Here is a 15799-nt window from a genome sequence, read left to right as displayed (position 1 = left end):
TTCTCTCGAGCTGAGAGAAAATTAGTCATTTGATTAGCACTATTGAATAGCATGGGTCAGTGTATTGTCCTTATGCTGCCTGATCTATATGCTTGTCTGCATGAGCCCTAACACAGAGCACTTTCAAATTAATGGAGTGTCGATGTAATATAGATGATGATATGCCTTCTAGAAATAGATATGTTTTTGGTTATATCCCTCCTTTCAGAAATGATCGATATAAACAATGCAATCTATTTTATTGTCTCTAAATTTCCTAATAGGCTATATGATTTTCTTTTTTTACTGGACAACCCCTTTAACATAGAGTTTCTGTTGTCTTTGTTCCTTTTTTTTCTTGGGATACCACTTTTTATTCTAGGATCACACAATCCTCTGTGGTACTTCTCACTGTTAGCTTATAATCACAAAATCTTGTGCTTTTAAAGGTAACCTATCACCAGTAAAAATTCTATTAACCTACATAAATGGGATTAATAGCGCTACCTGTCTGGCGCCTGCACTTAGCCAAACGCTGCAAGGAGAAAATAAACTTTACTCTCCCTGGCAGCATTGGGTTTCAGTCACAGGCCTCGACAATCCGGGTTCAGTCACTATTATGAGAATACAGAGTAGTGGCTGTAACAGATTCCCATGCCCTGACATACATCTGGCCCTAATGCAAAGCCATTCAGTCAGGGCCGTGGGTACGGTTACAGCCACCATTTTCTATACTCAAAGCAGTGACTGAATCAGCTCCTTCCTGCCCTGTGACTAAAACCAAATGCTGCCGGGGAGAATAAAGTTAATTTTGTCCCATAGCATTTGGCTACCTGCAGGCGCCAGGCAGATTATTGACTTGCAGATTAACTCCATATTTTGCAGGTTAATAGTGTTTTTGCTGGTAACAGGTTCCGTTTAACAACTCTAGCACTGCCGTATCCTTTACTAAGCAGTTACCTATTGGTAACATCAGCAGTGCCGCTTCTGATCCTTAACCGCTTAGTAAAGGGTGTGATGGCGTTGGTGAAGTTCAAAGCGTGAGATCTCATGATAACTCACAATCTCACAGTGAGGAGGGCGAGGAAAGTTGTGAGATCCCCTCTGCATGTCGGAATCCACAACCTGGAAGTTCAGACCCAACTTTTGCTAGCAAGGTGGGTCTATTAGCGGGGCTTTATGGCAAATGGCATGGTTTCTGATAAAAACTGTTATTTATTCATAAGTCTGTGGCTTCCAAATGTTTTCTTAAATAAAAATGAGCTGCCACAGACTGGTGATAGATGCTTGTTAATGAATCTTTAGATATACAGACCAGGAGTTACGAGGTGAGGTTTTTATTTATAGTTTCAATTGTTCCTATGACTTTATCGCCTTTTTTTCTTCATAAAAGTTTTATAAAAGTTATTCAGCAGTTGTAACTTTTCTTGCATTGAGATGGTCTGTAACTGACAACACTTGTTTGCATTCTGCATGCAGGTGATATAATACTTTCAGCAGATAAGCTGCTCTTTCCCTTTTATCATACAATTCCTTTGTGGCAAAGAGAAAGCACAGACATATAATGAATGAGGAACCAAAGATTACTTGGAAGGTTATCTTTACCTAAAAAAAAATGAATAAGAATGCTTCTTTCTGGGTCGCAAATAATAAATAACACTGTCAAATGTACTGTATTACAAGGCTTCTAAAAGGAAAAAAATGCTTTTTTTGTAGAAATTCATGTGTTTACTAAGCTATATTTTCTGGATGAAGATTATTAAAGGGAGGCAATATTTATTGGCTTGCATGCAATATTCATGACTGTCAGCTGGTAGTGTTTGAGTGTACCAGCAATGAGAGAAATATGCCCGTCTTCTTAGAACACAAACAAGCAAGCATCTGATTTATCACCTCCTATCGATTGCAGCAATGACTGCAGAGTACTGTAGCATGGAGGGACCCTCATACTTGGAGAGGTCAGTGGTACGGAATACAATGAAAGCACACTATCGATTTCCGTGCTTTAATCTGTAGCACATTCGATATTTTAGTTTCACAATTTGAATAAGAATATCATTTTAATAAATTTGTTATTATAAGTCAATCTTTCTTGACCAATCACCTTTTCACTTGATTATTTATAGCCCACAATGCCATTTGTTATGTATCTGCCGTTACTACAGTCTGACTGATGTAACTGTAAAGAATCCATCCACATTTAGCTGCCAGAATAGCCTTTCCTTCACCCTGTAGTGAATGCCTCCTTGACTTATGTAAGGTCCTTAGAAGGAGCTAGCCATGTGCCAGTCTTCTGTACTGACTACACATATATTTACATTTCAAAAAACTGACCGTCACATCCAAACATAGACCAAGTGTGAACAGGTGCTGAACCTAGAGTCACCAACTCTATATGTCTATGTTTGGATGTGACGGTCAGTTTTTTGAAATGTATTCTTTAGCCTTCTGACCGAGCACTCCGCCTCCTAGCCACAGGTGTTTTAATCGCAACAGGTCCATTACCCCTCCACAGAGAGAGAATGTTAGTCTAAGAAGAGGTTTCACAGGTACCCATTCAGATGGAGATGTTTATTCTCAGCGAGGAAAGGAAAGCGTATGACCTGGTATACGAGAGATGCCCTAAAGTGGCTACCAGGTACACTTAAAATTGGCCATTTTAATGCGCAAAACGCTCTCATTTTTCATATTTCTAGTGCAGTAATGCAGTTCAGTTTTCATGTTTCATGTTTGCATGTTTCAGCGCTGCAGTATGCTGCCTTATTTACTTGACTACACATATATTTATACATGTAATTGAGATCCCCTCTGAGGCGTCTTTTTTCTAAGCTAAACAAGCCCAACTTATCCAACCTTTCATCATATGACAGGCTCTCCATTCCTTTTAATAATCTAGTTATCGGCCTTAATGACATTAACTTTTTAAAGTCCTTTTTAAGCTGTGGAGCCCCAAACTGGACCCCATATTCTAGATGTAGCCTCACAAGTGATTTAGGGAGGTGTATTGTTAAATTTCGATCACAGGATTTGGTAAAGACCAGGAGTGGTTGAGAAATGCAGCAGTGGTGATGTGGTTCAATTATACCTTTCCTGCGATTCTCCCACTTCTTTATTTGGCTTACAAATGCTGGTGTAAAATACTGATCAAATACTGAATGTGTGAACCTGGCCTAACCAGAATTCCCAAGTCCTTATCTTGTTATATAATCATTAATATACTTCCATTTATTGTATGCTCGGCAATATGATTACTCCTTCCGAGGTGCATTACTTTACATTTATCAACATTAAACCTCATCTGTCCAATGTTAGCCAATGTACACATCTTATCTAGGTCATTTTGTAATATTATACTGTCTAGATCGGTTTTTATCATTTTATCATGTTTTATGTCATCAGAAAAGACTGACACTTCAATTTTAAGGTCATTAAAGTGAACCTGTCACCAGATTTGGCTGATAAGAGATACACGGCCATCACCTTTCAGGGCTGATATACAGCATTCTATAATACTATATATAAGCCCCCAACCCGACATGGAAGAGAAGAAATAAATAACTTTTATTATACTCACCTGCGGCGCAGTGTGGCCCGATGGGCATTGCTGGTCTTGGTCCAGCGCCTCCCATCTTCTTATGATCCCCATCCTCTTGCTTGCTTCGTGTGGATGACATGTCCCTTTGTCATTCACACAGTCTCCTTGACACAGTGCTCTTGCACAGGCGTACTTTTCTGGCCTGTTGAGGGCAGAGCAAAGTACTGCAGTGTGCATACGCTGGGACACTTTAACTTTTCCTGGCACCTGCGCACTGCAGTACTTTGCCCTCAACAGGGCACAGAAGAACACCTGCACAGGAGCATGGTGCTGAGGAAATGCATCATCCACATGAAGTAAGTAGGAGGGTGGCATCGCAAGAAGAAGGGAGTTGCCTGACCAAGAAGAGCAGCACCCATTGGACTGGACCACCGCGCAGGTGAGAATAATAAAAGTTATTTGTCTTCTCTCACAGGTCAGATTGGGGGCAAATATACAGCATTAGAGAATTCTGAATATCAGCCCTAAAAGGTGTTGGCCGTATCTCTTATCTGCCAAACCTGGTGACACATTCCCTTTAATAAAGAAATTCAAAATAATTGTTCCTAACACTGATCCTTGTGGTCCTCACTGGTGACTTTACCCATTTAGAGAATGTACCATTTACAACGAATGCTTCCTGGCTCTTAACCAGTTCTTCTTCCCTGTCCATATATATTCATGTGCACATGTAAACATTTTTCTTTACCTTTCTAAAATTTGTTTTACAGTAGGTTATTTTATCTAATTAAATAGCACTCAATATTGATTCAGGATTCTGTTTCACTTCCTATAGGCTCACTAGGCCTAGATTCATTCACTTACTATAGGCTCACTATTCGGAACAGAAAGGGTGTACTGGTGTTTTTTTTATTTTGAAATATTTCATGTCACTTAATTCTGTTTAGCTTAGTAGAAAAGAAAACAATTATTTTTCCCATTTTAACATATGCTTACATTTAAAATGCATTGAAAGCTCGTCTTTCATTCAGTATCTCCAGGATCTTCCACACGGTATCCTACAGATACTATAAGGTCAAACACTCTTGTTCATTGTAAGGAAACTAAATAAAGAATGATGCAAAAGTCAATTTCTTGAATACCATTAACTCATGAATATTTTACTGGATCTTTTCTCATGGAGTTTAATGCTATTGCAGGTGGAGACTGGTCACTCTGTCTTGTGCCTCGCTTTATTCATAAAGACTATCTAGTCTGTAACAACAGACATTGAAATAAAGCATCCATGACTTCTTTCTTTCCTCCATTTGTTTCTTTTATCCAGATTTAGAGATGCCAAGTATAGGTATGTTTAGTAAGTACCATCTCCCATCATTTAGAAGACATTTTAGGAAGAAACTAAATCTCATTTGTTTAATAATTCACTTCTAGCATCCGTGCTTAACTTTAGATCCAGATAACAGTAAAGGAACACATTACGTTGAGGGATTTTTAGCTTGCTTGAAATTTAATTTTGAAGATCTATTTGCTGTTAATACCTAACTGAATATTCATAACCATTTATACTCCTGGTTTCCTGCTCCTGTAATTGCTTGAATCATTTAAATTATTTGGACTCATTTCAGTTTCATATCTTTTGCTCATAAATGTAAACTCTGCTCAAAAATACATAATTCTGTTATTTCCGTAATTTGTTAGTTTATACCTCAGGAACCATTAATGAAACCCATCATAGCTTAACTCAAGTAATGCCATATCTGCAGCCTCTTCATTCACAATTCTCGTATATTTTCACTAGACTGTACTATAGCTATAAAAATCTCCGCGTTTTTGTTTGATTCAAAGTCTTTCTTGCGTAGCGATTCTCCACTTTTCCCAAAGTTACTGAGCATGGATGGACTATGTATTGACAACATTTTAAAATATTGTCATGTCTCTTTTAGTCTGGCATAGATTTGTATAATACTTTGGTTTGAGGTATTGTGTAATTGATGGAATGTCTTAGATTTCAGTTTCCATTTATTAATCCAGTAGAAAACGCAACATTTTTCAACTCCAAAGAAAACTAGAGAAGGTCAGGAAGTCTCTCCTATATTTTCCAGGTTACGTCTCTTTTCTGTAGCATTAATAGTCCCAATGTGTCAAACGATCTCTTCTCAACCACACCAGTACACATCTTGCAAGAGTTAAATTGACTCAGTTAACGCAGCACTGGGATATTGTGGAACAAAAAAAGTTTAGGCCTCTCATATGATGACAAGTTGGAAAAGTTGGGCTTGTTTAGCTTCGAAAAAAGACGCCTCAGAGAACTTATTTACATGTATGTGTTTTCAGTAGAAAGGACGTGTATATGACTTTTTCTTTCCAAAGACCAAAGGATCTAATAATAAATCGTTGGTAATGCTGTCGGATATAAAGTTGAAAGTTAGTTTTTGTAGACGGTTTATTGATAATTTATATACAAAGAATCTTTAGTTTGCTCTTATTCTATTGGGGAATTCTATTCTATTATTTAATATAAAAAGTTTGTACTGTTCAAAACAATTGTAAATTATATCCAGAATTGGCATGCCAAGTAATTAAAGTGCCCACTCCAGTAACATTGCTCAGAGTATTAAGCCCATATACTAGAAGGAAGTTCCAACGATACAAAAAGATTGGTTGATGCAGGATAGAGGGCAATGTCATAATTCCCTGAAATGGTCACACAAAATGTGCATCAGAGTGTGGGATGCAGATGAGGATGGTTCTCCTATCATACTTGCTTTAGTATTCTTTATTCTTTAATTTATACTCCTTCTTTAGAAATTACAACATTATGAGATAGAGTGAGAGAATATATAGTATGTGATTTACAAGTGAAGAATAAGAAGTACAAAATGGTGGCCTAAAAGCGCTCTCTCTCTCTCTCTCTCTCTCTCTCTCTCTCTCTCTTGAAGCTCATCAAGAGAATGCCAAGAGTGTGCAAAACAGTCATCAAAGCAAAAGGTGGCTACTTTGAAGAACCTAGAATATAAGACATAATTTCAGTTGTTTCATACTTTTTTGTTAAGTATCTAATTCCACATGTGTTAATTCATAGTTTTGATGCCTTCAGTGTGAATGTACAATTTTCATAGTCATGAAAATACAGAATAATCTTTACATGAGAAGATGTGTCCAAACTTTTGGTCTGTACTGTATATATAATATATATACAAATAATACACTGAACAAAAATATAAACCCAAAACTTTTCATTTTTTACCCATTTTTCACAGGAGCCCGCACCAAAGAGGGGGAGGTGCCCTATGATGGATATATCCATCATTGGGTGCTAAGGGGTTAAGGTTCTTTCTGGAGCAGCAATATAGCCTTAATAAAGCATTTTACAATGTGCCAAACAATCAGTACTTATGTTTACTCTATAATGGTTTGTTTTAAAATAAATTAAAAGTTATTCTCCTTGAAAAGTCTCCTAATGGTTTAATAAGCCACTGTTTTACAGGGCATTTTTAATGACTTTTCCAAGCATAATTCCATTTGTTATTTTGCTTCAGCGAATTCTCTTTTTATAGTTTTCTGTCCAATTTCCCTTTAGGTTTTTTTTCACCCACGGGGTATTCTACTGGCTGCCAATACTTTCCTCGCACCATGCTGTTAATATTAGTCTTAGTATTCTATCCAGCGAGTCAGCTGGGTACTGAAACGTTCCCTGAAGGTGCGCAGGTGCATTAAATAGCTGGAATTGCTGGAAGAAGATGTAAGCACCCAGCTGCCTCTGAATTTATTTGAATTCAGTGTAAACCGGTCTGCTCCATTGCCAGAATACAGCTGTACAATATACAATCCAAATGCATCTGATGTCAACAGAGTTTTGCTTTCAACCATCTGATTAATAATAAGTTGGTTTTAAATAATTTTGCTAATGCAGTAATCACAGTTTGTGTATTACATTCTGACACCTATTAGCATTTATGTATCAGATACTGGTATTTATTCTAATCATAATTCATGTCTCAGAAATCTCTTAACATGGAGATCAATAAATCATTTACATTTAATGTATACTGTTTACATTTGTGATCTATTTTAATTAAAGAATAATATAAAACGAGGAGCTGCTTAATAGTCCATTCTTTTTAACTCTACATATTCCACATTGAAAGATGTGAGGTAACCAGTTTTACAAACTGGTTCAAATCATAACATGATTTGTGAAAATTTCTCAGGAGATGTCTATGTGGTGTCTGGCATTTTTGTGCCAAATCACAGTAACCTGTCAAATATTTATTGTTGGAAATAGGATTTCCTAAAGCTTCATTCAGATGTCTATTTTTTTCTCTTGCGTGAAAAAAAACTGACTTATCACTGACCATTATTCATCAATATGCTAGATCAGATTTTCTTAAATATGTCATTCTTTACTATTAAGCTATGTGGACATGGTGAGTATTTAAATGCAAAAATTTCTGCACCATTTCTGCATCTCTTGGCAGGAAAAATATGTTTTTGCCGTGCTTTCGATGCACTTTTTGCATGTGTTCTTGCATGCATTTTTGGACACCATTGAATGCTATAGAGATAGGTAATACATAAAGATAGATTATTAAATATATACAGTATAAAAGATATAGGTAAACATATATAGACAGACAGACATATAGACAGAACAACAGACATATACACAAATAATAGCACAACCCCCCCCCCCCCCCAAACATAAAATTTCACCCTGTGGAGCTTATTGGACAACTTTGTATGATTAAATAAGTAAAATAAAAAATGACGTGTGTTCCCCATTTTTTGTAACCAGCAAAGATAAAGCAGACAACTGAGAGCTGAGATTATCAGGCTGTAAAGGTCCATGACCCTTACTAGCCTAAAAATACCAGATCTCAGCTGCCCCAGAAGTGGCGCATAACAATCAATACGCCAATTCTGGTGCTTTGCTTTGGCTCTTCCCGATTGCCCTGGTGTGTTGGCAATCAGGGCAACGGGGTTTGGGGTTGATGTCAGCTGTGAATAATCCAAAACAACAGCTAATATCAAGCCCTGTTGCTAGTAATGCAGAGGTGTCTATCAGACACCCCCATTACTACCTTAGTAAGTAAAATAAAATGCACACACAAAAATACTTCATTAAAATAAACTCTGCCCTACACTATCCCTTGCTCACCAATTCTTTTTATAAAAATGGTCTCACACAGGCCCAACGTAGTCCAGGGAATCCGACGTAGTCCACAAGTGGAAACCTTAAACACATAGAAAGAGAGAAAAAACAAAACACTGTCCCTTGTTTACCAATTTATTAGAAAAAAAGTTCCTTCACAGGTCCACCCTAGCCAATGAAATTTGACCTAGTCCAGAGCGCAGAGTGACTAGGAATGTTTGGAGATCAGTAACGTTACGGACGTCACTACCCTTCAGAGAAAGGCATGACCCAGCTGAGCATAAAGCTGTCCTTTTCTCTGAAATGGAACTGAGGCGAACAGCAAGTCCTTCATTCTTTACACAGCCTGCTGCGTCCACTATCAGAGGAGTAGCTCAGCAATTGAGAAGTTCCGTCTCACAGCCGCCGCTGCTGACAGCGAGAACATCTGATCGGCAGGGGTGCCAGGTGTCGGCCCCTATCAATCAGACATTGATGATCTGTCTTAAGGATACATCAATCAAAAAGTAGTAGACAACCTCTTTAAATTATTTTAATCCTTTTAAGTAAGCTAACCTTTTGTGACAAGTCAAGATGATCTGATCAGTGGGAGTGTCGGAACCCGACCAATCAGATATTGATAAAGTAGTGGACAACTGCTTTAATATTGCACAAACCATTGACCAATGTCAAGTCAGATGTCAAATTGCACTTTTTATGTGCTGTGTTATCAGACCCAAAGAATCCTTTTGCTACATCTGCATTTAGTGGTGGAACTGCTTCTCAATGGGGTCCTGTTTTGATGTTAACTATAAGTCTCCCTCTTTTATGTACTATTTATATTGACCTGTGTATTTTAGCAGGTAAAGCAGTGTGAAATAAAAAAAATATGCATTCTATAGCAGAGTTCACCTAGTTGTGATGAGGTGCCGTCTTACAGACCAAACTTTCTCCTAGACATAACAAAAACAGTGCTCTAAGGAGAAAACAGATTTTTTTCAGATTTTATATATTGTTTTTGTGCTTATGAAACATAAAGGCTAAAGGGTGTGGTGGCGTGATATGATATCTAATTAACAAATATATGTGGCCTTAAGCCTGCAAGATAAAGCATTGATACCACCATGTTCACATCACACTGTGAGTCAGTCGTATGCACACTAGCATAATTAGACCTCGCTGTATATTCACTGTAGAAGAAATTAGTCTCCACTATCTTAGGCTGTCATATTGGGCACAGGTTTGCTGCAGTAATAGCTCAATGTTACTGATAAAATGTCAGGCACTTATTTTACACCCCCAACCACTTATATGTACACCTTCAAATCAATTTGAATGCATAATATCATAATATATCACTGGCAATATCCATTTTATCTGATTTCCATTGAGAGGATTCATGTGTTTACTTTGCATAATTTCCTATCATATTGACAAGATGCACTTAGTACTTGCAAAATTTACTCTCCTAGTCACACTCCTTTTTATTTTCTGTCATGTTTTACCTCAGATTTTATGTTTCTAGGTAACAGTGTCTTTGAAATGAACCGTCCTAACGGTAGCAAATGAAGCAATTACTGTACATGGCACTGTCACCCAATGTAAACTGCACAGGTCTATGGTGTGATATAGGGCTTATATCTAGTGCAGATAGCATACTTCAAACCTAGGTGATATTGTGCATAAGATCTGGAGTATGGGACCTTGGGAGCAGGAATCCCAAGAACCATTGTGATTGCCTTGTGTGAACATCACTGGGAAATACGTTAATGATATCTGAAAAGTAATTGTGAAATGATGTTTGTGAGTTGATATAGAGAACAGAAAGGGCATGGCTGCATACTTTAATTTAGCTACTTTAATCCACATTTGCTGTCCTTATTCTTGAATACGTCAGTCATAGCGTGCTAAGGATTTTTTAACAATGGCTCAGATTTATACCATGGCTTGAAATGTTGCTGCTGTTTCTGTTTTTTTGATTGACATAAGAAAGCAGATAGATTATTAATGGATGCTGGAGTGACTTCTTTCACTTGGAGTAGGATTGGGTAAAGGGATCATCCTAAATTTGGCATTCATTCATATAGTATTAAAACTTGAAACTTGATGCGGTCTCTACACCGGTATTCATGTCTGTGGATAAGTCCAACCTCTACTGCTAGGTTCACATAGTGTTTGCAACTACAGTCAGTAGACTGCATCTTGCTTCACTCTTCAAATAGACATCTAATGCCAAAAATGATGCATGACAGAGCATATCATGACTCTGCATCATTATAGTCAATTACTCCATCGGCGGATATTCTGAAACCCGTTTTATAGGGGTTCGAATGTAAGCCTCATTGGCGCTACTGAAGATATACTACAACATGATGTGAGCATAGCCCAAAAGTAATTACAAGTGATGGCTGATAGATCAGATGTACAGTAGTGTTAATGTAATAACCACAATGCCCCACATAACTAATGTAACATGAGTGTTCATCATCTTTGTATTAGAGTGGCTGTAGCATAGAGATAACAAATATTCAAAAACGGGTGCAAAACCATCAGCTCGGGGGCCACATGTGATGCCATTCTATGTGATCTCCATCCCTATGGGCTGAAAACTGCTTATCTGATAGGTTAACTATATGTAGGCAGCCACACACTGAAGAGTAGTGACAAGCAGCGGAGGAGCAGGGACTGGCAAATACTAAAAGTGCACTGTGTAGACAACTGGAAATGTCTACACAGTGCACTATGAGCAGTCCCTGCTCCTCAGCTGCTTGTCACTACTCTCCTACACCAGGAGAAAGGGCTTGACTCATTTGGCTCCAGAAAAGAGTATGTGAATTAGACATGTGGCTTCCATGTAAGTACAAAACTTATAACCTGTATTGTAGAGTCATGATCATTCACAATCTTTTCTTCATTATGGTATTGTCACACAGTTTTTAACAAGATTCAAAAAATAGGTTTTACTGCAAAATCCACATATAAAAATGCTTCAAGTACTCTTCTTAAATAAGCTTCCTACTGATTCCTCAAAATTAAAGGAAAACAGCACTTATTGCACTATACTGGGGGGTTTACCATTAAAATAAATTGGAAGCCTATTCTAAAACCGTATGAAATACTCTTTGATGTGGATTTAGGAGCTACTGGAATTCTGATTGGTAGAGATAAGGGTCCTGTAAGCAGAACATGCATCTATTAGACATTTATTATATACATTTTATATGCCATGAACCTTACAGGCATACCTTGGTCTACAAAAGTTTGTGTACTCCTGTTCTAAGACATATAAATCAATCATTGCTTCTTTAATCCTTGCTATTCCAGTGCAAAAACTTTGGCGGTCCCTCATTAGTCTGTTTTACAGACCGCTAATGAAGATGTTCCATTATTGCCTTGTGACTGCTGCACTCAATCAGTTGTCACGAGTTTATGTGGCAAAAGGAGTTAAGGTAATGCTCACATGTCCAATTTTTTTTTTTGTTAGCTGAAAAAAAAATATTTTCTCTGGATCCTTTTTATAACATCGAAGTATATGGAAAATTGATCCATTAAATAGCCATTTCTTCCATATGAAACTGGTATAAGCAAAAAAAAAATCCACTTAAAATGAAATAAAAACATATGGCTATTTAAGGGATCCATTTTCCATTGACTTCAATGTTTTTAAAAAAATGCATCCAAATGAAATCAATTTTTAGCCAGACAAAACATTGTGTCTACACAACTTTATTGTCAATGGATTGCTGCTGGATACATTCTAATGGGTGATTACTGAACATGTGAGCAGAACCTATGGTGTATGTGAAAAAGAATTTTCAACTACCATTAAGAATGTTCAACTGCATTGTTGCTAGGCTTGTCTGCTAAAATTGGCATTACCACTCATTACCACCATTTACTGCTGTTAACCAATCAAAATTGTTATCCTCTTAAAATATTGTAGTCATCATATTATGTAACACTGTGACCTTACAATTGCTCATTTTGCCTTTCTAGCCAGTTAATTTTTATCCTTTCCATTATTTCACATCATGTAATTAAAACTGACTAGCTGAATTCTTCCAAGCTCTATATAGAAACAAGAGGTCAATTTTTCCTGTATGAATCATAAGTCACTGCAAACATCCCTCCCAGGGGGGGGGGGGGGAGGGAACAGCTGGATCGGAAGTTGAAGAGGGGAATGATAAATGCAGGGACAAGAAACTTCCTGTTTTTACATAGATCAAAGAATAGAGAAGAATTAGCTGGATAAAAAGCAAAATGAGCAATTGTATGTCCACAATGCTATGTAATATGATGATTGCTCCCAAACTTTGATGGGAGTGTTTCTTTAAGTACATGTATTTGGCATGTGCATGAGACCTTAGACTGATGTAAGTAAAATGCAGTTTTCATTGTACACATGAACATGGCTAATGTAGACTGATTTCTGCTTTTTTGCTTGTTGGCTTTCATTGCAGGCCATGAGCTTTAATTTGTCAACCTTTGTCAAAAATGTAAGTACATTGACAGTGGGTGATAATGAAATATGGGATCCAGATTTCAGATTGCGATTTCCTCTTCTAACAACAATAACAATTGAAATGCATTAGCTGACGAGTGACATAAATAAATAACGGAGCTCCATTGTTCGAGTCTCCTAATTGTCTGAAATGTCATGCACTTGGCCTTAATCATCTTGCACAGGAAGAAACATGGAAAACAATAAGGATCATTGTTATAATTAGAACATACCGGTACTTTCCATACATAAAGTATGTTTTGTATCGCAGTAGGATAGATTGATAATAACCCTTTCATTCCTAGATGAAATATCTTTATGTACGTTTGTTTAGCAGCATGTGCCCTAGTTTTGTAGATTAATTCCAATCATTGCGATTTTCTTTTCATTAGGATTATCATCCTAACTGTTCCGTGAACAAAATGTAGCATGTAACTGCTGTAATGAGTCTTTCCAGGCCTCCATTACCATTAATAATCTGCATGTGTATTCCTCTATGATGTGTTAATGTACGGCGATATCACATCAGGATGTTTACCCTCTTCTTCACTTTTAATTTATACGTGTCTAAACTCGGTCATAAAATCTAATCATTTCATGTGCTGCAGCTCTTTCTGTTCATTCACATATATCACCATTATGTTATGACTAAGCACATGAAAATAGAAAATGCCGCCCTTAAGTGCCAAGAGCTTAAAAAAAGAAATTGTATCAACATAAATGAACATAAACATGACTATGTGTTGGCATTTAAAGGTCATAAACTAAGTCATTTTGCCGTATCAGTAGGCTCCGTTATGCTCTGCTTTAATATTGCTTTTGTCGTAAACCCCGTTGTATATCATACACCATACGTTCCATAAACAAGATGTAAAGTAGATATAAAGTCATAAAGATAATGTATCTCCTCCAACTATGCAGTAACTGTCTACATTGCTGGAAAATGCTCAACGTTTTACATGCATTTTTTTCAGTAATCAATATTTGGTAATTCCGCTATGTAGCAATATCGATTTGTATCTATAGAGCAATATAGCACATTGTTAATGACAGTGTTACATGGGATCCCTAGAGAGTGATCTTTAACCAGGGGGTCAAAATAATTTTACACCGCTTTATCAAAATATAAAAAAATAAAAGGTTATACAGGAGATGGCTGAAACATATCTTCAAGCGCCTTTAGTTCAGCATAATATATGTGAAAAATAATGATGATCAAGGATGTAAATATATATGGAAAACAGCACATATGCAAACTGGCAGACACACACACATAAGCTCTCACCTATTACATATTTCTTTTCATAAAATACACAATCTTAAATACTGAACTTCCAGCTTTTAATATTCATCTCTGGTACAGTGATGGGGTCTGACAGAGGAGCCTTCAGGCAGAATCTTATCTTACATACATATACTGATTCCCACAAGATTATGTCCTGCTACCAACAAAAATAAAAAGGAGCATTATTAATGGACGAATACAAGTGTGTTATTCATTTTTATATTAGATTTGGCATAGTGCAAAAAAATTGAATAAAATGAACGTTTTGCAATGTAAATTGGCCCAGAGCATCTCTGCTGTTACTGAATAGTCAAAATGGACATTGATGCATTGTTACAGCAATTGTGCTCATAAGTGACAAAGCTCTTACCTGCTATGTATTTTCAAAAGTATTAGAATACATCTGAAAATCAGGCAAACAGTTATTATCAGTCAATCCACTATACTTATGTTGTCTGAATAAGTCTATAGCTGTCAGATATCTTGCCCCCCTCATTTGCCGTACACTGCAGTTCTGTCTATTCAGATTGGCTGCTGGATATAAACACCAGCCCTCCCAAATTCTGCTGAAAGTGCTTAGGGATATGATTTCTATCCCCAAAAGAGTAGATTGGGTGTTCTTCACCTATCATCCTTGAGTCCTGATGGAATATCTCCTTCTTATGTAGAAACTCTTGTAGCATGATCTCTCTGGGGTCTGGTCAATGTCAGTAAGGATCATGGAAGATAGAATTGTTCTTACATGCTCAATTGTATTTGTGCTACAACCTTCAGTCTTTCTTTCCCTCTAAGATATAATATGTCCCCTAACAATGACACAGGTGGATAGATACTATATATTTGTAGCGTGTTAGCCAGTAGATCGAAAATTGAAAAAAAATTAGAGTCCTCAGTGATACCATTTATCCATAGATTGACACCATTTAATGGCTAACTGAAAAGATGGTAATAAATAGCAGGCTTTCAAGACAACTCGAGTCAAGTACATTGACATGTTCAGAGCAGGAATGAATGTGTCACATGGATTTATGTCTTTCTACATCAATTAAGAAATGTGCTCCTCAGACCTGTGAGGGCGTCACAAGCTCAGAGGACAATTAAACTTTCACACTCCTTATCTATGAACGCCTCCAATTTTTATGGCCACAACTATTTCTCCTTTTCCCAAATTGATAGGTCTGCTTCTTGTCACTTGCCTAATTTACTGCATTATCCCTGTTTTCCTGTTGTGCATAAATATATGACTCTTCAGATTTTGTGTTGCCTGATGTAGGGACCTAAGTAGTCTCGAAACCTTGCTATTTATTACCATATTTTCAGTTAGCCATTAAAAGGAATCAACCACTATGGATTCTCAAATTTTAATAT

At 37.0% G+C, this 15799-nt stretch overlaps 1 protein-coding gene across 6 annotated transcripts in view; it reads left to right on the top strand.

Moving 5' to 3' along the window:
- PCDH17 (protocadherin 17) overlaps positions 1–15799 on the top strand; it is a 241316-nt gene that overhangs the window by 191201 nt on the left and 34316 nt on the right. For 2 of the 6 annotated variants that reach the window (XM_077297286.1, XM_077297285.1), the window contains one exon: positions 13106–13141. The exons of the other annotated variants lie outside the window; for them this stretch is intronic. In XM_077297286.1, coding sequence (XP_077153401.1) covers positions 13106–13119 — 14 coding nt within the window. In that variant the 3' untranslated portion in view covers positions 13120–13141. The remainder of the gene's footprint in view (positions 1–13105; positions 13142–15799) is intronic. 6 annotated transcript variants of the gene reach the window in all.

The sequence above is a fragment of the Ranitomeya variabilis genome, chromosome 3 (genome assembly GCF_051348905.1).
Source record: "Ranitomeya variabilis isolate aRanVar5 chromosome 3, aRanVar5.hap1, whole genome shotgun sequence".
Classification (NCBI taxonomy): domain Eukaryota; kingdom Metazoa; phylum Chordata; class Amphibia; order Anura; family Dendrobatidae; genus Ranitomeya; species Ranitomeya variabilis.
The sequence above is the reverse complement of the archived record's forward strand: the minus strand, read 5'-3'. Positions and strand labels throughout refer to the sequence as shown.